The sequence below is a fragment of the Orycteropus afer genome, unplaced genomic scaffold, assembly GCF_000298275.1.
Source record: "Orycteropus afer afer isolate SDZICR_OR568_19922 unplaced genomic scaffold, OryAfe1.0 scaffold00015, whole genome shotgun sequence".
Classification (NCBI taxonomy): Eukaryota; Metazoa; Chordata; class Mammalia; order Tubulidentata; family Orycteropodidae; genus Orycteropus; species Orycteropus afer.
Window position 1 is genome coordinate 18390694 of NW_006921602.1, and position 26069 is coordinate 18416762.

General features: G+C 35.0%; 1 protein-coding gene across 1 annotated transcript; it reads left to right on the plus strand.

The window, feature by feature from the left end:
- Window positions 1–6714: 6714 nt before the first annotated feature.
- On the plus strand, window positions 6715–21494 carry BNIP2 (BCL2 interacting protein 2). Its single transcript, XM_042783090.1, has 10 exons — window positions 6715–6764; window positions 7762–7829; window positions 9428–9604; window positions 11393–11569; window positions 13714–13816; window positions 14773–14904; window positions 17123–17209; window positions 17303–17401; window positions 18536–18571; window positions 21443–21494. Exons 1-10 carry the CDS (start codon window positions 6715–6717, stop codon window positions 21492–21494), a joined length of 981 nt encoding a protein of 326 aa, XP_042639024.1.
- The last annotated feature ends 4575 nt before the right edge of the window (window positions 21495–26069 follow it).

The window sequence follows — 26069 nt, forward strand, 5'->3', positions numbered from 1 at the left end:
TGATTCATAGCAACCCTATAGGGCAAAGAACTGCCCTATAGAATTTCCAAGGCTGTAAATCTTTACAGAAGCAGACTGCCACATCTTTCCCCCTCAGAGCTGCTTGTGGTTTCGAACTACTAGCCTTTTAGTTAGCAGCTGAATATTTTACCACTGCTCCATCAGAGCTTCCCTCATATGGTAAATATAAGATGACAATGATAACTCCAGTGTTTTATAACTCGTAGAATTGTTGGTTGTAACATATGAGATAATAAGGGTTAAAGTGATTAAACCAAACCAAATGCACTGCTGGGGAGTCGGATCCGACTCACAGCGACCCTTCCTTGGGTTTCTGAGGTGGTATCTCTACAGATAGTAGAGTGCCCAACCTTCCTTCCGGGGAGTGGCTGGTGGGTTTGAACCACCAGCCTTCTGGTTAGCAGTCAAACGCCTTAGGCACTATGCCAGCAGAACTCCTGTTAAAGTAAGTAAAAAGCACTCTGGTAAAATGATTCTGTTCAGTCTTTGTGAAATTATGCTGGTAGATGGAGCAGTGAGGGAGAAAGGCATCTGACAAAGGTAGTGTAGCCAGATCCAATAAAGTAGGCTTGGCTGACAGTGATGTCTTGTTATGCTTAGATCCTGTAAAGCACAATATTAGTGTAATATGTTAATAGTAATATTCCAAGGTTATAGTTTTGAACCACAACCTATATTTATAACTCTGCGACAAAGTGGCAGAGATCAGTTAACAGACTTTAATCTTTTTGAAGGTCTCAGCATCTCCAGGATGTTCAGCATACTGATAATATAATAAATGTACATTTTTGCTCTGTTTTGTCTCCTCTTACAGGTAGTATGTAATTATATTTTGCTTTATTTTCACAATTTTGAGAAAACTCAGGGCTGTTTGACATTTTGTTTGAATTTTAACATTTCTGATAAAGCATCTCATTTCATTCTTAAAAACCTATATGACCTTGTTCTCAAGGGGGCATTTGCAACCAAACAATTTTTTTCAGAGGTGTTTTGGTGATCTTCATAAACATATATGCTGGTCTAAAATATTTTCCTATAGTGCTACCAGTATTGCCAACATCATAGGAAAAAAGTAAACATAACAAGTTAGGGTTTAAATGGGGAAGTTTAAATGGGAAACGGGCATTTCCTTCTGCCAGGTGCAATTGATTTCAGCCATAGATGATTGTTACTAGCACTTATTCCTGTAGCAATGTTAAATGACATAGTAGTAAAATTTGACATGTAAAATTGTACTATAGTTAAAACAGGTCTAAATATGGTCTTAATAATTTAATTTTTGCTTCCTCGTATTGGTTGGATATACCATCATACCTCCCTTCTGCATCTGTGTCAGGAGGAAATCCATTATCTTCTTGCTCTTTAACTTCAGAAAGGTCAATGATTCTTTTTAACTCATCTCCATGACCTGCACAGATAACTGGTATAACTAAGGATGTATTACCACTATCAGCAATCTGTTGAGATACTAGGTTATTCCTGTTGCATTGCATTCCTGTTGCAACGTGATACAAATAGCATCTTAAAGGGTTTCTCTATTTGCAAAAAATCTGTGAGCAAAAAAATGGAAAACAACTACAGTTAGCTTATGAGTCAGCAGTCTCCTAATTTCCTTCAGAGTAGTTGTACTTATATTATTCCTTTCCTGTTGACTTCCTGTTCGTACTTTGGCCTGATGATAAAGTGTTTCCAAGAACAGGACTTTCTCAGTTGTTGAAACTGTTTATATCTACCTACTGTACTTTCCCCCCTAATTGTCAAGGGTAAATGTATCTGTCTTTTCTCCTAGGTTCTGTTTAAATAGCTATAACCAAAAACCAGAAAACCAAACTCACTGCTGTCGAGTCTCAACTCATAGTGGGCCCTTCCTTGGGTTTCCGAGGCTGTATGACTGCGGAAGTAGATCGCCTCATCTTCCTTCCATGGAGCAGCTGGTGGGTTTGAACTGCCAACCTTCTGGTTAACAGTCAAATGTCTTAAGCACTATGCCACCAGAGCTCCCAATTAGCTAAACTATCCCCAAACTAAATATCCATGTCTGTATACAATACTGTGTTAACATCACATGATTCAGTGTAATAATAAAGTAAAAATGGAATAAATAGGCTGAGAAAGCTGGAAGATGGTATATGTGTAGAGGAGCTGTTTTCAAAACCTGTTCAAGTAGTAAAGAGCTCTGGTGGCATAGTTGTTAAAGCATTCAGCTGCTAAACAAAAAGTTGATGGTTTGAACACACCAGTTCCATCATGGAAGAAAGATGAGGCAGTCTGCTTCCGTAAAGATTTACAGCCTTGGAAACTCTATGGGGCAGTTGTACTCTGTCCCTTGGCATCACTATAAGTTAGAATTGACTCAATAGCAGTGGGTTATTCAGGTGGTAAAGCAGCTAAAAGTCATGGCTTGTTTTCTAGAATTTTACAAGCTACATACTTCCTCTTAATAATTTTACCAAGAGAAATTTCTATTACATGTATGTAGGTTGCCATGAAATATTTTTATTACATTTTTAAGAGGTGAAACATGTAAGAGGTTGAACAAAGGCTTGCTACCCAGTGTCTTACTTTATAGTTAAATATTTATTTAATATTTACAAACCTACTATGTGCCAGGCACTGTGCTAGGCATTGGGAATATACTGTTAACAACTTTCAATTACTGCTTTTATTTTGGAAATAGTAGTTGTCTAACTGTGGGAAATTTGAAAAAGACCCTAAGAATATCCTGATACTGTTCTAAAACCTAGAAAAAAGTGAGACAAGATAATAGGAAGCTTTTCTGATTACTGAATTTAGGGAAATATACATTTGTTCACTTTACTGTGAGTACCAAGGACTTAAGAAAATATTGAGAATTATAGTGATGAAAAATTTGGAAGAGATTGCCAGTTTTCAATCTTTAGTGTTAGAATGCTTCAGTCTCATGCATAATTTAGGAATAGTAAGTATTACTGGAGTAATAAGTCTTTGTTCTTACTAGTTACAATTTTGGGATCTTTTCTACTGATTTTGTGTACAAACAGAAGAGTTTACTTGGTAAGGTAGGTGTCAGTTTTAGTTTACTTTTCCCTCTACAGAGAGGAACAGGATTGCAGTCAGAAAACAATTATGACATGATCTTTGAAAATGTGTATTAAAATTGCTTTAACTTAATGATTATGTATTAAAAACAGAGGAATGGCTAAATAAGTCAAGCTTACTGTATTTTGAGTGTTTATTCATTAATTTCTCAAGATTGCCTGGGTTGGTGTTTTCCCAGAGAACTAGAAATGCCTTGTTCCTATATATAAATAAGTTTATTTTTTTCAAGCAGATAGGCTGGTGAGGAATAGTCAGCATTTGCCACCTTTTCTGTGCTCATGAGTGGGTTCCTAAAAATATTAAACCTTTGTGGGAATGCTTGAAACCTTCCCTTGAACATAAATAAGAATTAAAACCAGGAAGAGAGCCTCTCTCTGCCTTGGTGAAGATATGAATTTAGTTTACCATGTATAATCTAACCCTTTAGAAAATTTTCATGGTAATTTGTTGTTTTTGTTCTGGAAAATAATGCTTTTTCTGTACAACTTGGTGCATCTTTTGAATGTTGCCCTGATACAGTAGATAAGGAAATTGTAAAGCATGACAAACTCTTTATTTTAGACTAGTTAATGTGAGTATGAATGGCTGGTACCTTTTTTTTTTTTTCTAATTTGATGTTTTTAAAAGTCATACATATATCTATGGTTTTTAAATCCAATAGTAGAAGAATTTACAAGTATCAATTATTCTCCAAATCCTACCCTTTTTTCTCTTCAATTGGTGTCAACCACTTCTAATTTTGTTTTAATACTTCTAGTGATACTTTATATCTCTTAAAAAATAATGCTTTTTACTACTGCTTCCTAAGTAATTTTAGGCATCTATTGACTTATGCTAATATAATGATGAGCAATGATATCCCCTGTTCCATGTCCTCTTCTGAATCCAGCTTGCACCTCTGGAAGTTCTCTGTCAATATACTGCTGCAACCATTTTTTAATTATCTTCAGTAAGATTTTACTTGCATGGGATATTAATGATATTGTTCAATAATTTCTGCATTCTGTGGGATCACCTTTCTTTGGAATGGGTACAAATATGGATTTCTTCCAGTCAATTGGCTAGGTAGCTGTTTTCCAAATCTCTTGGCATAGCTGAGTGAGTGCCTCCAGTAGGGCATCCATTTGTTGAAACATCTCCGTGGGTATTCCATCAATTCCTGGAGCCTTGTTCTTCGCCAATTCCCTCAGTGCAGCTTCGACTTCTTCCTTCAGTCCATTGGTTCTTGATCATGTGCCACCTACTGAAATGGATGAAGATCGACTAGGTCTTTTTGGTACAGTGACTCTGTGTATTCCTTCCATCATCTTTTGATGTTTCCTGCATCATTCAATATTTTGCCCATGGAATCTTTCAGTATTGCAACTCGAGGCTTAAATATTTTCCTCAGTTCTTTCAGCTTGAGAAGTGCCGAGTGTGTTCTTCTGTTTTGGTTTTCTAACTCCAAGTCTTTGAACATTTCATTATAGTAATTGGCTTTGTTTGCTCGAGCTGTTCTTTGACATCTTCTGTTCAGCTCTTTATCTTGTCATTTCTTCCATTTGCTTTAGCTACTCTGCTCAAGGGCAGGTTTCAGAGTCTCTTCTGCCATCCGTTTTGGTCTTTTCTTCTTTTCTCATCTTTTTAATGATCTCTTGCTTTCTTCATGGATATGATACTCTTGATGTCATGCCACAGTTCTTCTGGTTTTTGGTCATTGGTGTTCAATGCATTAAATCTATTCTTTAGATGGTCTCTAAATTCAGGAGGGATATATTCAAAATCACATTTTGGCTCTCGTGGACTTATTTTAATTGTCTTCAACTTCAGGTTGAACTTGCATATGAGCAGTTCATTGTCTGTTCCACAATCAGCTCCTGGACTGGTTTTGGCTGAAGATATTGAGCTTTTCCTCCTCTTGCCACAGATGTAGTCAGTCTGGTTCCTGTGTTGAAGTCCAGTATAGCCACCATTTGTGTTGTTGAGAAAGGTATTTGCAATGAAGAAGTCGTTGCTCTTGCAAAATTCTGTTATGGGATCTCCAGCATTATTTCTGTCACCAAGGCCAAATTTTCCAACTGTCGGTGATTCTTCGTTTCCAACTTTTGCATTCCACTCATCAGTGATAATTAACACGCAACAGCGTCTAACAACAACAACAATATAAGTATATAAGTGAATGAAATACTCATCTACTGCCTCTAGCCCACTAATAGTTGTTACTGAGTAGTTGCACTGTTAACCAGTTGATTTTATGACTTCTTAAATAATACATCTAAACTTCTATTTCTTAATCCATCACCAATGGGAGTATCTCTAGACTCTTCACTTTATAAAACAAAGATAGTGAGACTCATGCCCTACCTTGGAAAAACTGAAATTAAAATTCTTGGCTTGAGTTAAAATGTGTAGTTTCATAAACAAAGACATTCATTGATCAGTCTCTTAAAGCTTATTCCAAACTGTATGAGAAAGGCGTGTTGTAGATATGAAGCAAATCAAAATGCAGCACAATTGATTTACTGAACAGTTAACTACTGAATAGACTTCTTTAATTGCTCAGGAATTGTGGCATTGAAGCTATAGAGAAGGAAATACAAATCATAGAATCCCGTTTTGCTTGGCTGAGTTAGGAGATTCTAAATTGTTGTATGACTCATTAAAAAAAAATAAAAACAAACTCACTGCTGTCAAGTCAGTTCAACTCATAGCGACCTTTTTGGGTTTCTGAGCCAATATCTCTATGTAAGTAGATTGCCCAGTCTTTCTTCCAAGGGGTGGCTGGTGGATTTGGACTGCCAGCTTTCTGGTTAGCAGTCAAATGCCTTAGGCACTACACCACCAGAGCTCCTTGTATGACTCATAGCAACCATATATGACAGAGTAGAACTGCTCCATAGGGTTTCCTAGGCTATGAACTTTATGGAAGCAGCCCTGGTGGTACAGTGGTTAAGCATTCCACTCGACTGCTAACCAAAAGGTCAGGGTTCAAATGCATCTGCCAACTCCAGAGGAGAAAGATGTGCCAGTCTGCTTCTGTAAAGATTACAGCCTTGGACACCCTATGGGGCAGTTCTACTCTGTCTTGTAGGGTCCCTCTGAGTCGGAATCAACTTGAGGGCAGTGGGTTTGGTTTTTTGGAACCTTTACAGAAGCAGATTTTCAGGGCTTTTCTCTCATGGAGTGGATGTTGGGTTCGAACTACCAACCTTTCTGTTAGCTTTCTTTACTAGTTTTCAATTTCTAGAGTTAACCTCTATCTGAAGAATAAAAAATTTAATTAAATCATAACCTAGGATACACTTGCAATATACAGCTAAAAACAAATATTTTCAATGAACAATGGAAAAAATACTACAAAAAGTACTGTTTTGTTTTCTATTCTAATTCTTAAAAGAAAAGAAAATAATGATGGTTGCAACCCGATAAATTGATATCATGACCAGATGATGGAGCTAAAGCTAAAGCTTAATGGTTGATAGTGTGGAGGTGTGAATTAATGTGTGTCTTTTCAGCAAATAAATAGTAAAGTAGAAAATATATTACTAATAATTATAACTTTTTCTCTCTTCTTCACAGGACGTTGGCTCTCTGGATTATCAGGAGCTTGTAGTTGACATTGAGGCCCGGCTGAGAATGGAAGGTGTGGAACTTAAGGAAGAATGGCAAGACGAAGATTTTCCAATGTGAGCAATATTGCAAAACAAGAACAGATTTAGAACAAAACTTTAAAATTTGTTTATTGAGATGTCACTTAACTAAATGAAAGTTGGGCTTCTTAAAGTGATACTAAATTTAGTATTTGAATACTACAAAATGAAAAGTGCCTTTCCAATAGTTAGAATAATTTTCTGGCACATAACAACAAAAACAATCTTACTTTCCAACCAAATATTTTTTGTAATCTTACATAATCTTTCATTTTTGTTTTGAACATTTAAGTTTCAAAATTTTTGCTATTGATAACAATGCCTTAATAAGGTATTGCTTACACTGGGATCTGAGGGATTGCTAGGAGGGGGGGTATTTTTAGTTATGTACAGGAATTTGAAAATTTTGTGTTTTTATTTAAAGATAAAGCTTTTAAATAAATAAACAAGGGTTTTCTAGATCATCTGGCCAGCCACTTTGACACATTTACATTTGTATTGGCATCAGATGGGTTAATGGGAAAGAACAAAGGCAGACTTTATATTTAAATGATGCTTACTAGCTGCCATGGTCAGAAGACATTCCAATAGACCATAAGATGCCTTAGCATTTGGAAGATGGACAGCTAGTGGGAGAACTGAGTCACTGCATAGCACATGATGATGATAGCGATACAGGAATGCTCCACTAAAAAGAATTGTAGCCATCATGGTCAGTAGCAATTTAGTTTCATCATCCATGGCATTAAATTCATGTATTTGAATTACATTTGTTTTGAAAATGTTGATAATTTTTATATTGGTTTTATAGTTGTATAAGAACTGTTAACAGAAAAAGTTTATATATGCTTTTATGTGTTACTTATCTACATTATGTCAATTCTGACTTTTTTTTTTTAAGTGGATTATAAATTACTAAAGTTTAAGAAACACTGCTTTACACAGTGTTCCGTACAATTATAAAAGCTATTTTTAAAAGACCTTTGAATTTCTAAATTCTTGATTTAAAAGTGTATATGTATATGTCTTCTAGACCTTTACCAGAAGATGATAGTATTGAAGCAGATATACTAGCTGTAACTGGACCAGAGAGCCAGCCCGGTAAGAATTTGACACTTTTAGTTTCATTGAAATGATAAATTTTAACTCTGCTATTTTTGAACACATTTCTTTTTCAAGGAAAAAAACTACACTGCGTGTTTATTCCATCACAAGGAGTCAAAGGATAAATTAAACTTTCAGTCAAGCGTTTTTGGAATGCTTTAGTTATTTTTGGAAACTGAACTTCCAAAAACATACCTTTGGTCCTTGAAATTTATACAATAAGGGGGTGGTGATAGTCATTTTTGCAGTCAGAAGTAACTGTAAAGTCTGCCACTAATACCTAAAAACACATACTCTTACTAAGATACCTTGTTTATATCCTGCCATGATGTAGAACCAGTGTTAGGTGCTGTCAATTCAGCTTTGACTCATAATGACCCTAAGTATGACAGGATAAAACACTGTGCGGTCCTGCACCATGCTGACAATCATTGCTGTACTTAAGCCCATCATTGCAGCCATGTGTCAGTCCATCTTGTTAAAGGTCTTCTCCCCTTTTTTTTTTTTGCTAACCCTCTACTTTTCTGAGCATGTTACCCTTCTCAAGGGTCTGGTTCCTTCTGACCACATGACCAAAGAAAGTATGAGAGATAAACTCTGGCCATTCTTGCTTCTAAGGAACATTCGGTTGTACTTCTTCAAGAGAGGTTTGTTCATTCTTCTGGAAGTCTATGGTATTTTCAGTATTCTTCACAGTGCCATAATTCAAAGCATCAATTCTTTTTCGCTTCCTTATTGAGCTTTCACAGACATGTGATGCTACTGAAAATATCGTGGCTTGGGTCAGGTGCACCTTAGTGTTCAAAGTGACATCTTTGCTCTTTAACACTTTAAAGAGGTCTTTTACAGCACATTTGCCCAGTGCAGTATGACATCTGATTTCCTGATTGCTGCTTCCATAGGTGTTGATTTTGGATCCAAGTAGAATGGAATCCTTAATATCTTCAACCTTTTCTGCATTTATCATGATGTTGCTTATTGGTTCAGGTGTGAGGATTTTTGTTTTCTTTATGTGGAGACATAATCCCCACCACAGGCTGTAGTCTTTGATCTTCATCAGTAAGTGCTTCAAGGCTTCACTTTCAGCCAGCAAAGTTGTGTCATCTGCATATTACAGGTTGCTAATGAATCTCCCTCCAATCCTGGTGCCGTGTTCTTCTTCATATGGTCCAGCTTCTTGGATTATTTGCTCAGCATACAGATTGAATAAGTATGGTGAAAGGATACAGCCCTGACACATTCCATGGTTTTAAACCATTCAGAACCTCTTGTTCTGTTCAAATGACTGCCTCTTGGTCTGTGGACAGGTTCCTCATGAACATGATTAAGTATCATGGAATTCCCATTCGTCTCAATGTTATCCATAATTTGTTACAATTCACATAGTCAGATGCCTTTGCCTACTCAATAAAATGCAGGTAAACATCTTTCTGGAAGATAAAAATTCAAAGTTTGTAAATTAACCAGTGCATTAAAATTGTGTTTAACCAATACTGCTTTTTTCAAGAATGAAGTGATTAGACATTTTTCTTTTATTTACCTTGACCATTTAAGCATTCCTTCTAATATATCTTTCACTTTATTTTCCATTTTAGATTCACTAGAAGTTAATGGCAATAAAGTACGAAAGAAACTAATGGCCCCAGACATTAGCCTGACACTGGATCCTAGTGATGGCTCTGTGTTGTCAGATGATTTGGATGAAAGTGGGGAAATTGACTTAGATGGCTTAGATACACCGTCAGAGAACAGCAATGAGTTTGAATGGGAAGGTAAGTGTTTCACTCTTTTTCTCTGATTTTTATTAATGAATATTTGTCTTCATATATATGTATGTTTTTACAGTGGCATTCGTATATTAGGAAAATTGGAAAAACTTCATCACGAAATAACTAAAATAATATTAAGAGATTTCTTTTTTTTAAATAATAAATTATTATTTTTAAAGTTTATACAGTTGTTACTAAGATAGGAAGTTCTGCTGAAACTAAACATTCTCATAGCTTTCAAACTGGTTATAGATTACAGGAGTAGCTTTATTTATTTCTTAACTGCCTCAATGCTGTAAAGTTTGTTCATGGTTGCTCTAAAAATACCGCTTGTTTATTATGATGTCATCTTTTATTCAGTTGGTTAGCTAAGAAAAAAAAATAAAATCTAAAAAACCTTGACGTAAGCATATAATTAAGTGAATATACGGAAAGTAGTTAAGAGTTTGAAAAGAAGTCTGAAGAAGGGAGTTTTTTAAATAGATTTATCTGATAGTGCTGTACTTTGAAAATACTTTGTGAAAGTACCTTATATTAAATTATACTGTATTATTTGCATGTAATGTACTCACGCAAATAGTGCACATAGGAAACTAGCGCATGAGGTGGTTGTGCGGTTTGCAAAAAAAACATTTAACACATCTGTTATTTGTGGAAAGATACAGTACCATTGATTTGAAAACCTTAATTCCTTATCATTTATTATTTGGCATTCAAAGGAATGGGCATGTATTACTTTGCATGCTTGCTTTAATTATGTGATTATTGTATACAGTATCTTTATATATGTAGTTATACATAATTTTTATATATGTATTCCATGTTTAAAATGTTTTTCACTTCAAAGCAGTGTTTAGCATTAGATTTCTGCTGTTAGAAGAGTAAGATTCTTGACATATCTTTTGTGCCTATTTTCTTCCTATTTTGCTGGTTCAATAAACATTCCAGTATTAAGAAATATTTTATAAAGATACTGAAATAGTTTTCTGCCTGTGTTTTGTCTCTTCTTTCTTTAATGCTACTGTAGTCATTTCCTGGAAGGATATTTTCCGTTAACAGCTTTGTCTTGGAAACAAAGAACTAACATGCAGTAGGTTCCCCTCCCCCCATCTTTTGGTAAGGATTATGATACTAAAATTCTGAAAATCATTACTTCCTTAAAAATCATCTAAAATGCAATCTTGAAACATAAATTACACTTAACTATTGGTGTTTATGTTTTGGCTAATGTTGATTTAAATACCCTTTTTTGCATGTACACTTCAGAATATTACAAATAAATTGCTGCTTTATAAAGCTGATCAAATGAGAAATGATTGTTGCTAGTTAACCACTTTCTATCTGATATTATACTATTTGGAGAATAATTTTATGTGCTCAACAAAAAGAATTGGCTTCCAGATAGTTACTCTAAGTAACACATAGTAGTAACTGTCAAGAACAGTGTCTTCATAGACAGAATCTAGAAAGGCATTACAGGACCAGTACACTAAGCTTTTGATGGTTGTATGAATTGTCTGAATTTATGGATATGCACTGTACTCTGATTAGGTGCTTTACTGAATTAGGCAGTAATAAAAGTTAAAAAACTATAATTTCCAAAATACATAAATGGCCTCATACAAACAGCAAGCCTTTCTTCCTATTGTGAAAGAGATACTTAAAATTCTACAGATGGTATAATGAAAAATGTTCTGAATAATCAAATTAGATAGTAAAGTGGTTAACGTGTAATTTTATTTTTATTGTGACAATAATAATTTGTCATTTCCAAACTTTTTATTTTGACAGATGATCTTCCAAAACCCAAAACTACTGAAGTAATTAGGAAAGACTCAATTACTGAATACACAGCAGCAGAGGAAAAAGAAGATGGACGGCGCTGGCGTTTGTTCAGAATTGGAGAACAGGACCACAGGGTCGACATGAAAGCAATTGAGCCCTATAAAAAAGTTATCAGCCACGGAGGTAAGAGTTACTGAAGATTGTTCCAGTTTCTTAATGTAATATCAGAAATAAAAAGTTTCCAGAAAACCCCTCTTGAGATCCTACATAATTTTGAAAAAATAATAATAATTTTTCCTGTTATTTCAGGAACATAACAGGTTTGATATAGGATACTACCAACATTTAAAAATTATTAATATATGCACACAGTAAATTCAGTAGGTATAAAAAAGTGTATACAATGAAAACTGTGTCTCTCCAGCCCCTATCTTTTAGCTACCCAAAACTGGGACTTTATTTTTCCCCTTTTCTTTGCAGTATAATCTATATACAGTGAAATGTTCTGATTTTAAGTATACAGTTCACTGAGTTTTAACAAATGTCCATGTAACCACAAATCTCACACTTCTCAAGATACAAAACATTTTTATTGACCTAGAAAATTTGCTAATACCCCTTCTTATGGGGTATTAGAATAACTATGATTCTAGCACCTGTGATTAGTGTTCTTAGAAGTTCATGGAAGTAGAATCATGTATGTACTCTTTTCTGTATTTCTTTTGCACATAATGTTTTTGAAATTCATCCATAAAGTTGCATCTATCTGTAGCTTCTTGTTTTTAATTGTTGAGTGGTAGTCCGTTGCATGGATAAACTACACTTTGTTTATCTCTCCTCTTGATGGACATTCGAGTTGTTTTAAGTTTTGGCTATTATGAAGAAAACTACTGTGAACATTCTTGTATGAGTCTTTTTGTGGATGTGAGTAAAGTCTTGGACTTTTTAAACTCTGTCTCTTAATTTACTTTAAAACCCTAAACAAATGAACTCTACCAAAACTAGCACATTCCACATTTTGTGGGATACTTACTTTGAGTGTTTGTGGAGTATTCAAAGGTACTTGGCATGGTCCCTTTGCTTAAGAAATTTATAAGTCAAATAGGAAAAGCTCTGAAAATACAAGTTATAACTTATATTAGTCTCACTATGCCATATATAGAAGCTTACCTGGTCACTGTGTAAATAGTGCCAGAATATTAGTAGTAGGCAAAAGCAGCAACTGACTAAAATGTTAAATGGGCAAATGTTGTGCTATATATATATTTTTTACACTGGAGACTTTTTTTTTTTTCCCCAAAGGGCACCTCACAGTCCCATATTACCTTGTATCTTCCTATCACAGGAGAGAGGGGACTCATAGGTTAAGAGACTGATTTTTTTATATAGAGTCATTTCCACTCAATTTACTCTCTGCTGAATGCATTCCCCTGCTATTTTGTACAGTCTTCATTCATCTGAGAGCACATCACTTGAATATTTGCAGTCATATTCTTCTGCCTAATTTAATCGTATTCAGATGAAGAAAACAGGGTAATCTGGATTAAGAAGTCCACAACTATACATTAATTCAGCCAGTTCATGAGAAGCAAGTTGTGAGACCTACCTTATGGTGAAGTGTAATCTTTCAGAAATGGCACTTTATTTTTCTGAGGGGAAAATAATTAAGGCCATTTTATCCTATTGGATTATCACATTTACTGTGTTTTGTGACAGAGGGATTAATAAAGGTAGTGAAGATTCTAATGAACTTGCAACATTGAAACCTTACTATAGAAATGAAGGTTAAAGCAGAAAAATTTGTTACTGGATAAAACTTATTATCTAGAGATTGTAATTGAAACACATTTTAGCACTGTTTTTCTTTGCTTAGAATTATGTTAGAGGTATGTAATCTTTTAATATCCTAAAATCTACAAATGCTAGGCCTTGTTGAATATAAAACTATCTTTTAAATAGTGTCTACTTTAAACATAAATTGTATAAGAGTGCATGAAAAAATAATTCAAATGTTGGTTGTATCCACTTAGATTATATCATATTTATCTCCTTGCTAAAATTATGCCAGTTTAGATATGTAATTTAGTTTTTATGCTCACCTTCTTTCCTCTTCAAATTTTGTTGTTTTTTTGGGGGGTGCGGGGAACTTGGAAGAGGGGATTTAAAGATCTGTGTAAGACCACATAAAGTATAAAACCTACTTTTTGATCCAGAAGTTTGTGGAAGGTAAACTACTGTAATCTTATCAATCATGCAGATTCCTCTGAGGAATCTTCTGAGTAAATGACAGTGGTAATTTAATTTGTGTTTCCTTCCTCCCCCCTCAGGATATTATGGGGATGGATTAAATGCAATTGTTGTATTTGCTGTCTGTTTCATGCCTGAAAGTAGTCAACCTAACTATAGATACCTGATGGACAATCTCTTTAAGTAAGTACGTCTTCACAAAAATGTTTGAACAGAATTCTAAACTAAGTAGATCTCCAGTTTAAGGAAATGAACATTAGCAATGTCAGAATTGTAAATGTCCCAGCTGTGATTCTGTAAGTCCTTATTCCTTGGTATTATGAAACTAGTTTTCCCACTCTACAGAAAAATTGTCAAATTCTAAAACATCTGTTCCAACACCTTTATTTTCACATGTTGAAGACACATTAAGTCCAAAGAAATAACTTGTTCTGACATATCTAAATTACAGTTAGCCCTGGAAGCCAAATATAACTGAGATGACTCTGTTCAATTATATTTTCATAGTCACTCTATGTCTCAGGTTAGTGCAGTTTTTTAAAACTTCATTGTGGAAAATTTCAAATATACAAAGGAAGAGAGAGGTTATGGTGAACCTTTGTGATCAATTTGTACTTTATTCCCACTTTTCCCTCCTCCCCCCACTGTTTTATTTATCAGCAAATCCCAGGCATCAATCATCTCATCTGTAAACATTTCAGTATGTATTGGCAAAACATAACTTGGGTGGAAAAAATCATAATATCATGTTTAGAAATGAAGAGTTTTTGCTTTCATTGAGGAAGAGGGAGGGGAACTATATAATTTAGAGAACCCAGTTCCATTCTACACAGCAATATTTAGGGCTTAATCTTAATTTGGGGAGCCTTGGTGGCATACTTGTCCAACTACGTGGCTACTTAACCAAGAGGTCTTACTTCAAACCCACTGGCTGCTCTGTGGGAGAAAGATGTGGCAGTCTGCTTCCATAAAGATTTATAATCTTAGGAACTATATGGGGCAATGCTGCTCTGTCCTGTAGGTTCACTATGAAACTCTATGGGGCAATTCTACTCTGTCCATAGGGTCACTGTGAGTTGGAATTGACTCAGTGGCAGTGGGTTTTATGGTTTTTCGTTAATATTAATTTGTTTTTACAGATATGTTATTGGCACTTTGGAGCTGTTAGTAGCAGAAAACTACATGATAGTTTACTTAAATGGTGCAACAACTCGAAGAAAAATGCCCAGTTTGGGATGGCTTAGGAAATGCTATCAGCAGATTGACAGAAGGTAATAAAAATACAAGTTGAAAGCTGAATAATTTTTATATTTTCCTTATTAGATTAAATTTTATTTTCTGTTACCACTTGTATCCATTACATTTATTCATTTCCTAGCAGGTTTTTATTTTCTCAGCATAGTATTGTAGAAAGTCACAAAGGAAATAAATTTTATCTCTTTTAATCCTTCAGTATTTTGCTAAAAAAAATTCTGTCTCCTTACTTATACCACATTGGACACTAACCAGAGTTTACATTTGGGAAAGGTTGAAGAACTTAATACATTTCCTATTTTATTACATTCTCTGAGTTCTTGCCTGATTTATAGTGCTTAGCATGTTTAATGTTTTTTTAGAGGTGCTTGTATAACTGTAATCACTTTTTATTATAAGTTCTAGAAATGTGTTCTCCTGGTAGTTAGAAATCCATGCTAATGGAAGAAACTGAGACCCTGCAGTTGGTTTGATTTGGTCATGGCTAATTTGAATTAATGTGACCCACTTAGACTCATTAATAGCTTCTCTTTTTTCCTTAATAAGATATGGGCAGTTCTTCTGATTTAAAAAAAAAAAAACCACACAATTCTTAATGGCCACTTTATTTTTGTATGAAATAAAAAATTTTTAAACTTTTATTCAGTCATTTTAAAAAGAAGAGGCCTAGGATAATATTTAGTATTTTCTCTCCTCCCCAATACTATTTTGCAACAAATTTCAGACATTTTGTCTTTTTATCTCTAAAATATTTCAATATGTATCTTTAAAAGATAGGAACTCCTTTGAATAATCTTGTTATTCAATGCAGTTTAAACTCCTTAAGAATGGGAGTCAGGTCTGATTCATAGTGTCTGTTCTTATGATCATGTCCACTTCTACCACTCTGCCTGCATGGTGCCCTTTCATGATATTGAAGGAATTAGTACCAATTTCCTTCCTGTCCTAGCAAATGAAACAGTTCACTCTGTATTGACAGACCTCTGGTTGATAGTCTTAAAAACAAGTGAATGTATACTCAAACCAGAAAGCAAACTCATCGCCATGGAGTTGATTCCAACTCATAGTGACTCCCATTGGGTTGAAAATTTTTACAGAAATCTTTACAGAAGCAGACAGCCCCATCTTTCGTCCATGGAGCAGCTGGTGGATTCAAACTGCTGACCTTTTGATTAGCAGCCAAATGCCTTAACCACTCTGCCACCAGAACTTGAATATATAAGAGGAAATGTTTAATAAAAAAATAAGCTCTACCATAGATATAAATTTAGCCAAATGAAGTAAAGTTATGTTATAGTGATGTCGGGGGATCATAAGAATTTAAGAGTGCGTTTTCTTGTCATCAGGAATACTACTTGGAGAACTCTTAGGTGAGCATTTAATTTACTGTTTTGTATAAACTTGTACAGACTTATTGATGTCTTAATTTTTATTTTTTAATTGTGATTTGGGTGAAAATTTACAAAGCAAATACACTTTCCATATAGCTGTTCACTTACACTTTATCTCACAAATTGACTATAATTCACAATGCAACAGCTCCCCTCCCACTTTCTCCCAACAGTCACCTCTTCCCTGTGTCCATCCTTCCTTGCGCCCCTGCCCCCTGAGTTGTCTCCCTGCGCCTAAACAGCCCTTCTTTCTCCCATGATTGTTCTCTCCAAGGAGTGTATCTACCTTAGGTAAATGTTCAACTCATATGCCTGTCTTTGTTTGTCTAGAAGCCACAGGTGTGGGTTCAATTCCAGACCTGAAGGGAAGCTAGGGGCCATAGTCTCAGTGGTTCCACCAGGCTCTATCAGACCATTAAACCTGGTTGTCTCCCCCCCCATTTTTTTTTCCCCAAATGATTTTGAGTTTTGTTCCACATTGTTCTTCCTCTCTATCCAGGATCTCCTATATAGATCCCCCTCCGAGTGGTTGATAGTGGTAGCTGGGCACCATCTAGTTCTTCTGGTCTCATAGTCGTATACTCTGCGGATCGCATGTTGTACCAGTCACTGGGACTAATTATTTCCATGAATCTTTGGTTTTCTTCATTTTCTTTGCTCTGGACAAGGAGAGACCCATCGTTGCATCTAAATGGCTGCTTGCAGGCTTTTAAGATCCCAGTCGCTACTCGCCAGAGTAGGAGGTGGAACAATGTTTTGTGTAGTATGTTATGCCAATTCAGCTTGTTAATTTTTCTTCTAGCAATGGAAAACGTAGAGTTTTTATTCTTTTTTTTAATTCCAGGTTACGGAAAAACCTAAAATCTCTAATTATTGTACATCCCTCTTGGTTTATCAGAACACTGCTGGCTGTTACAAGACCGTTTATTAGGTAATTTTCTTGAAAACAAAACTCTTGTATAAATTTCTTGTGAGTTCTGTTGATCAGACGTAATGAGATAATTGTTTTTATTTTCTTCCATAGCTCAAAATTCAGCCAAAAAATTAGATACGTCTTTAATTTGGCAGAACTAGCGGAACTTGTCCCCATGGAATATGTTGGCATACCAGAATGCATTAAACAGTATGTTTTGTTTTATTTATTTAATTGTCTTGGATCTTTATATTTTCATATGCAAGAGGTAAATATTTTTCACTACTCATTCTTCTTTCTTACTTAATTCTGTTATAAATATTTTGTAACTGCTCTTTTATATAGGGAGCTCTGATAGCATAGTGGCTAAGGCACTTGACTGCTAACCAGAAGGCTGGCGGTTCAAATCCACCAGCCACTCCTCAGAAGGAAGATGAGCAATCTACTTCCGTAGTGATACTGTCTTGGAAACCCAAGGAGGGGTCGCACATAACAACAACAACAACAACAGCTCTTTTATAATTAAAACAAAGGGGAGGAAGCCATTTCCCCCCACCTTCCTAGACCTAGAGACTGCTTCCCCATGCATGAGTCACCATTTTCTTTTTGCTTATTTGTTGAAGAATTAGAAGAAATAATTTCTTACTGTGACTGACTTTATATTTTTTAAAGACTGGGCACAATCTAAGAGATGATTTCTTAATTGGTCAGTACTAAAGAACATTCTCCAGAAGTGTATCTCTCCAAATCTGAATAAGCTCATCATGTCATCAAAGAACCATATTGCTAAAGAAATTAAATATTATTTATGTCAGCCAAACCGTAATACTAGGAGCTCTGGTAGCATAGTGCCTAAGGTACTTGACTGCTAACCAGAAAGCTGGCGGTTCAAATCCACCAGCCACTCCTTAGAAGGAAGGTTGGGCAATCTACTTCCATAGTGATACCGCTTCGGAAACCCAAGGAGGGGTTGCTATGAGTCGGGTCCGACTCAGTGACATATAACAACAACCACCATTGTGCTTTCCAGTGGCTGGAATCTGTTCTGTTTACAAAATTTATTTCTGTCTAACTTTTGAAGGACTTGGTGTAAAGGACTGTTAACAAAAATACTTGAGCAACAATTTTATACAGAATAGTTCCTTTACTCTGTTAATCTGAGGATTTAGTCTGATTAATGTGTCAAAGCCAGATTTACTAAGTCAGTTTTGACTTTATACATAGTGTATTAAATATTTTTAGTTTTGCCTGCAAACTTTAATGGGTTTATTTTTAGTGCGGTTTTTTTTTTTGTAGTTTTTATGGATAACAATGTATTTACTGAAATAACTCTTCCTTACCAAGGTATGAAGAAGAAAAGTTAAAAAAGAAACAAAAAAGGTATATGCACACCTTGACTGGGTTGCATCTAGACTAGTCCATTTGCATTGCGCAAACTAACTCTTCCTTACTGGTTGGTTAGCTTGTAGACAAAGATAATAGCATATGTAAATATAAATACACCCCAGTATCCAAATGCTAAGGAGCTCTGGTAGTGCAGCGCCTGAGGCATTTGACTGCTAACCAGAAGATTGACAGTTTGAACCTCATAGCCACTCCGTGGAAGGAAGATGGGGCAATCTACTTCCGGAAAGATTTACCGCCTTGGAAACCCAATGGGGGTCGCTATGAGTCAGAATTGATTTGATGGCAGTGGGTTTGGTTTGGTTTTTGATTATCCAAATACAGGGTGAAGCCAAAGTTCTTTATGCTAAATATGAGTTGGAGTTACCCTGTATTAACACCACATATAATGCTAATTAGGCATTCAAGGCCACAACCCCTCCCCCCTTTTACTTGGTATAAATACTAGAGGTAAAACTAGAGAAATTACTAAGAGTACTATTTAAAACATCAAATACTTTTGAAACTATATCTGTTTTCACCATTATCCTTATATTTATAAATTGTGCTTTTGAAATATTTATGCAAACTTTTTTAAGGGATCAGAATTTATTTCCCTGGGGTTGATGATTATATTTGCAATGTATATATTCTTTGGCTAACCAACATTGATTTCCTTAAATGCTTAAATTTAAATGGCCTGCTAACCAGCCAGATTCTACATGTGATAAAATACCTAAAAGTTCAGTGTGGCTTTTAACAGTTAAATACTTTGCTTTCCATTTTAAATTTAATTCTGAACACTTCTGCTTTGAGCATAACCAACTGTCTTTTCGTATCTTGACATAAGATGATGAAAAGCAAGGGTATAAAATAGTTGCTGTTTTATATATAGTTGACAGCAGTGTAGGGTTTGGATCTAATTTGTTAATGGATTTTAAAATACAATTAAGTTAACAAAACTTTATAATTTAATACAGTCGATCATTTCTTCAGAGTTAAAATGAGAGATATGTAGATAGCTTTGGTCATTTTGACCCTTTTAAGAAACCAGTTGTAACTAACTGGAACTTTCTTAACTTTGAACACATTTTGGCTCAGTTGACCACGTGATAGAATCCAAGCCTTACATTTCAGTATAACACTTTACAATTTAGCTGAGCTCTGGTGGTGCAGTGCCTGAGGCATTTGACCGCTAACCAGAAAGTTGGCAGTTCAAACCCCATAGCCACTCTGCAGAGAAGTGAACAGTGTTGCTGATTTCTTATTCCTTCCTAGGCATTGGTGTGCATTTGCCAGACAACTGTCTGAAATTAAAAATAAAGTTGAATTGTAGAATATTTTGAAGCTAGTTGTTTCATAAAGTTTCCAAGTGAATTGTCCTAGTTGATGAAATGTGCTTTTTGAAAAAGTCTTAGTATTTAATCACCTGTCAAGAAGTAATTTAAGCATAAACAAATTGAAAATGGAACTCATTGTACTTTTTACTTAAATCTATTATTTGAAACCTACCATTTCTATTTTATCTTTTTTATTTCTTTATTTTTTAAATTTTCATTTGTATGTCTTTTGGGCACTTCTTCATTTTTGTAGAATTATTTTAGCCTTAAAAAATAAATAAATCCTTACCAGCCTGAAAATGATAAAATTTAATTTTTGAAATAGGCATTTTTTAAAAAAAGCCAAAACTTAACAGGTACTGGGTATGGGAAGCTTATTGAAGGTGAGATCTCCCTTTTGAGTACCGGTGGTAGGGAGGGGTATAAAATTATGAGTGCAGTATAATCATAGTTTGCAATTTTTCAGATGTTTCTTTCAGCCAACTCAGTTAAGTATGACCAGGCAGATAGCAATTATTGAAATGTTTCAAATAAGTTTTAAAACAAAATAATTATGAAATTAGTTCAAGGATATTTCAGATACTGAACCTAGTAGGTCTGTATTGTATAACGTTTCAAGAGTGTGTACCTTTCAACTTTTTTATACTAGTATAAAAATATTTTTCAATGTTGTTAATCTGACTTTACCACAGGCCAGGGCTTTTAGGTCTGATTCAGTTCAAGTGTGTGATGATCACAGTAATGGAAATCAGTGTGAAAAGTATCTTTGTATATCATACAAGATTATTTATACACTCCTATCAGTAATTCAAACAACTACCAAAAAAAAAAAGATAGATTATTGTATATTATCTTTGAAGGGTTGTCTATAATTGTGTGGTAATTATGTAATCTTCTAGTCCCCACTTACATAAATTTTGGTATGACTTCTGTGTAACTTACCACTAATTCTAGTCAGATTTTTAATCTTCATCTAGGTATTTCTGAATCTTAAATTCTGATGACTCTTTACTGTCAAAACACGTGAAATGCATTCACATTCTTAATCTGCGCATAAATGTTGGAGAATTGTTGTGGTTTCTATAAATAAGTGTTTTTACCTCTGCATTTAAAAATATTAGTAGATCAACTGGTAGCATAAGTGACACTTTTTAGTTAACAAAATCATTTCTGAAGCAGTTGTTTTTCCTGCCAGTCTTTCTTACCATGTGAATCTTTGCCCCAGCCAAGCTATAAGTCAACATTTTAATATGTCAGTTGTACTGTGAACTTTAAGAAGGTATATGTGCACTTGTATGTAAGATATGTTACAATTTTTAAAGAAAGTTACATATCTTGCCAGTGACTTCTTGCCTTTAAAATTTCTCTTTCCTGGTTAGGGAAGTAATGTTTGGTAACCTTTTTACTATGTTTGCTTCTTTGCAAAGCTTTGTTTTAACAATAATATTCCATGCTAAAAGTGATCATTATTTTTAGAAAGAAAATTACTCAGTTCCTAGTCTCTCATCTTCTACATTGTTTTTCACAGAGTTGATCAAGAACTTAATGGAAAACAAGATGAACCAAAAAGTGAACAGTAAGTTTGGCATCTAATCCTAACAAGACAGAAGAATGTGCCCATGAAGCAATGCTCCTGGTTTTCTTTTTTTTTTTTTTTTGCATTTATAATGCATTTATTGACCCTATTTTTATGTAACAAACTACAAAGTTGACTTGACTTCTTCCTAATGGACTTTTGTAAAAGAGACTGTTCACTGCTGTATTGGTTTGCAAATCTCTTGAATTTAGCTCTTTAATAGCTAATTGTATTGTAATCATTTTATATTTTATTTTACAACATCAGAACCACACTTTCTATAAAGCAGTTTTGGCATTCGTTTATTGAATGATGCATCTTCTTCAGTAAAATATTTATAAGCATAAATGGTAAAGGAAAGAGATAATATATATTTTTATGTTTTTAAGCAGTATTTTTTAATGTATAACCTGTCTTGTGGACAAATAGGCGGATAAATAAGACCTTGATTTTGTAAAGTACATGTTAGAAATTTTGTTTTTGTAAATGGTTAAATACATTTCCTGGGTAACTTAGAAAATTAAGTTGCTCATAAGTGAGAGACAGTTAAACTGGGTCTCATGAATACCCAAAGATCCTTTTGTTTATGTACATAATCCAAGTAGATTAGTACTATCCTAATTTTTTTTCACTTAATGTATATTGTACATTAATTCAGAAGCTCAAATACAAGGGCATTGCACACCTTCCTTTTTTAAACTTAAAGATAATTCAAAAAGCCATCTTTGGAACTAAGAGAATTTAAGAGACTTGGAATTGGAGAGTGTATATATGTATAAATGGAACATTTTATCTTCTGGCCAGAAGTCAGAACTTCATAAAAATCTTAGGTTTGTTCACTAATGTGAAATAAGCTGTGTGTCCAGGGTATCACTCCCCTGAATTGGTGTGAGTGCCGTGTAGTAGTACAGGGAATGGGATGAGTTATTTACTGTCACTACTTTTCTGTAGAAAACAAGGGCTGCTTTTTAAACTGCTCTCAAGGCGGGCACTTTACCAAAATACTTCCATATCAGTTCTTGTAAATGGTAGATGTTTGACCTAGTCAGATATGGTGTGTTTTCACATTTCTGTTGAATCATGTTTGACAGTACTATAAATTAGGCTAACTTTATAAGTCTTAAAGCATCATTATATTGTGCTGTGTTTGATGATATCCCTGAAATAAGCACGTAAACTCCCTGTTTAATTTGGTAAGTATCTAAACTTTACACTGAAATAAATTATACTTGTGCTTCCAAACAGAACTTAATTACCCACAAAAACAACTTTACCACAGGGTAGGGCTATTACAGGAGCTCTGGTGGCATAGTGCCTAAGGCATTTGACTGCTAACCAGAAAGCTAGTAGTTCAAACCCACCAGCAACTCCTCGGAAGGAAGACTGGGCAATCTACTTCCATAGAGATACCACCTTGGAAATCCAAGGAGGGGTCTCTGTGAGTCGGAACTGACTTGATGGCAGTAAGTTTGGTTTTTGGTTTGAGGGCTGTTATGTATGATTTCAGGAATGTTCAGGTACATGAACTAATTTAATGTGTCTGTGTACTTGTGTGACTCACATACATATGGTAAACATAGTACCCTTCCAGCGTACTACTCCTCATCCCTTCCTATAAAATATTTTACGAAAGAGTGAACTGGAGTAGCAAAATAGAAGTGGATGTCAGCTAAATTTTTAAGGTTTGTTCTATTCTAGACTGAACACATATGTCTTTTATGATTGCCTTCCTTAGTATGAAGTTTCTATGACAAAAAGGGAACTTTCCTTTACTTTTTATCCTTTCCAGTCATGAACTTGGTATGTTAACTTAAATCCAATCATGGGAGATGCTGGGGGATTCCCAACCTGAGAGATTTCTCAGCAGTCCTGATTTATCCTGGATCTAGCAGCTGTAGGCAGATCCTGGACTGTCATTGTAGTGAATAAAGCCAGGACCGTTACTGCATGCTCAAATCTTAGAAACACTCGTGTTGAAGAAGCAACTAATGATAGCAACTTAGGCATTCCTTCTGAATTCATAATACGAATATTATGAATAAAGTATCGTATTGAATCTCATTGTGATTATATTCTCTGTTTATAAAGCATTTTAAGTAGACTTTCATCTATAGATGTTGTTCAGAGTGGGCTATTTTATTTTTTAATAGGTAGTTTTCCACCATAATAAGTACTTCTGTTTGAAATTTCAACTCTTTATTGTGTTTTTTGCTTTTGTGATTATTGTACTGAAATACAGATACAACTGGTTCCAAAAGTGAATAGTTTCCTTAAAATTTTTTTAACTAGAAATAGCTTATATTACTCTACTAGAACATTAAAATTTAGAGGGAACAGCAATAACACTTGATAGCAGAAAGGATGTGCTGTGAATCACTGGATTAAAAGGAAGTTTGCTTTAATTTATACCTTTAATGGAATCTTGTATAGGGAAAAGTCCCATAATAAATGTTTCATAACAGTAAAACTTAAGATCTTAACTAGTAGTTATAGAGTAAATTCAATAACTAAGTTTGCTATTTGTAGTTTGTAGCTATGTAATTTTTCTCCCATATTTTTTAATTTTAATTTTTCATTGCTGGCTGAATTGAAAGTACACATAAATGTATTATTTTACCTTTCCACTGTTGTTTTTATGTGCCGTCGAGTTGGACCCGACTCATAGTGACCCCTCCTTGGGTTTCCTAGGCAGTATCACTACGGAAGTAGATTGCCCCATCTTCCTTCAGAGGAGTGGCTGGTGAGTTTGAACCACCAGCCTTCTGGTTAGCAGTCAAGTGCCTTAGGCACTATGCTACCAGAGGGTCATGAATCTAATTGAACAGGTTTAATTTGATGCTTCTGATGCTATTTTTTCCTATACTTGGGCTCTGAGTGCCCCTTTTTACTCAAGATGCTCGTGAGGTAATCTGAAGTAATTTGATTCTGTGTTCTGCTTAACATATACCTAAATAGCACCAAGGAAAAACACTATATTGGCCCCACTGTATTAAGCTTAATAGTCTATAACTCAAAGAGAGATATGAAAACTACGATCTAGAGTCTGGCAGGGCAATTTAGGTAGGATGATGAAGAAAGAGAAAGAAAACTATAAAAGGGTAAAGAGTTAGCTGTTATCTAAGATGCCGCTGAATCTTGTTAAGGGAAGTACTGCAGGTATGGCAGCTAGTGCTGCCATTTCCTATATCCAAGAAAACTTGGCAAGCACAGAATATGTGAATAAGGAGACATGGGGCACAAAAAGGAAAAAGACTGATGATACATTGAAATAAATTGTACTTGTGCTTCCAGGCATTCATATTTTCCTCTGCTTTCTTTGTCTCTTCATACAGAAGCAAGCAAGCTTGAACAGAGAGGGTCAACAATTACAGTGCTCAGATGAAAGTTTAGGAGTGGGTTATTTTTTGTATTCCATGGTTGGTAAACTTTATTCTTCTAAAATGAGCACCACTGTTTAGTACACTGCATTGAATACTGAAATCTGCTGATTGACAAGTATATCTATAGCTGTGATTTCTTCAACTGCAATTCTAGAAATTTTAAAAGGTAAAGGATCCACTTTTTGATAGAGACTTCTTTTAAATGACTGTAGTGTTACTATCTGACTATTTTTATGTAAATGCTCAGGGAATTTGAAAGAGTGTTTGATTTCATGTAGAAGCTACCTTTTAGATTTCCTTAATTGACACATAAATTAGCATTAGGATTTGATAGGTAGAGGAGGCCAATTACCTAATGAACTTGGTTATATGGTTGTATCTTAAGATGACAGTAGCTTTATCTATCTTCCCTTTTCTACTTTACATGTGGAAAATTAGCATTACTCCATTGGAAGGGAAGAGGAGATAGGCTGAAAATAGAGATCATTACACCATTTCTATTTTGTTTTCATTCCTGTCCTTTCCCATTCTGTAGATTTATTTGGGAAAAAAAAGAATCACGGAGCAAATCTCAGAGGGATGTAGTAGCAAGAGAAATTAATAGAATTTCGGCCAACTATTCTGTTAGATAAGGAGCTCTGGTGGCGTAGTGCCTAAGGCATTTGACTGCTAACCAGAAGGTTGGTGGTTCAAACCCATCAGGTGCTCCATGGAAGGAAGAGAGGCAGTCTGCTTCCGTAAAGAGTTACCACCTTGGAAACCCAGTGAGGATCACTATGAGTTGCAATCAACTCAGTGGCAGTGAGTTTGGGTTTTTTTGGTTTATTCTGTTAGACAGCTTATTACAGGCGAGTTTTGGAGGCATAGTGCCTAAGGCATTTGACTGCTAACCAGAAGGCTGGTGGTTCAAACCCACCACCTACTCCTCAGAAGGAAGATTGGGCAATCTACTTTTGTAGTACACTTTGGAAACCCAAGGAGGGGTCACTGTGAGTCAGATCTGACTCGATGGCAGTGAGTTTTGAGCTTATTACAGAGAATAGAAATGGTGAGGATTGAGTTGCTGGGAGAGTCAACTGCATGGGAAAGCCAACTGTTAAGGGAAGGGGTGGGGAGAGTTACCTATTCAATGTTCTGAGCATGTACACAAAAATTAACTGTGGAGCACTTCACGTGCTCCCTCTTTCCAAGATTTCAAA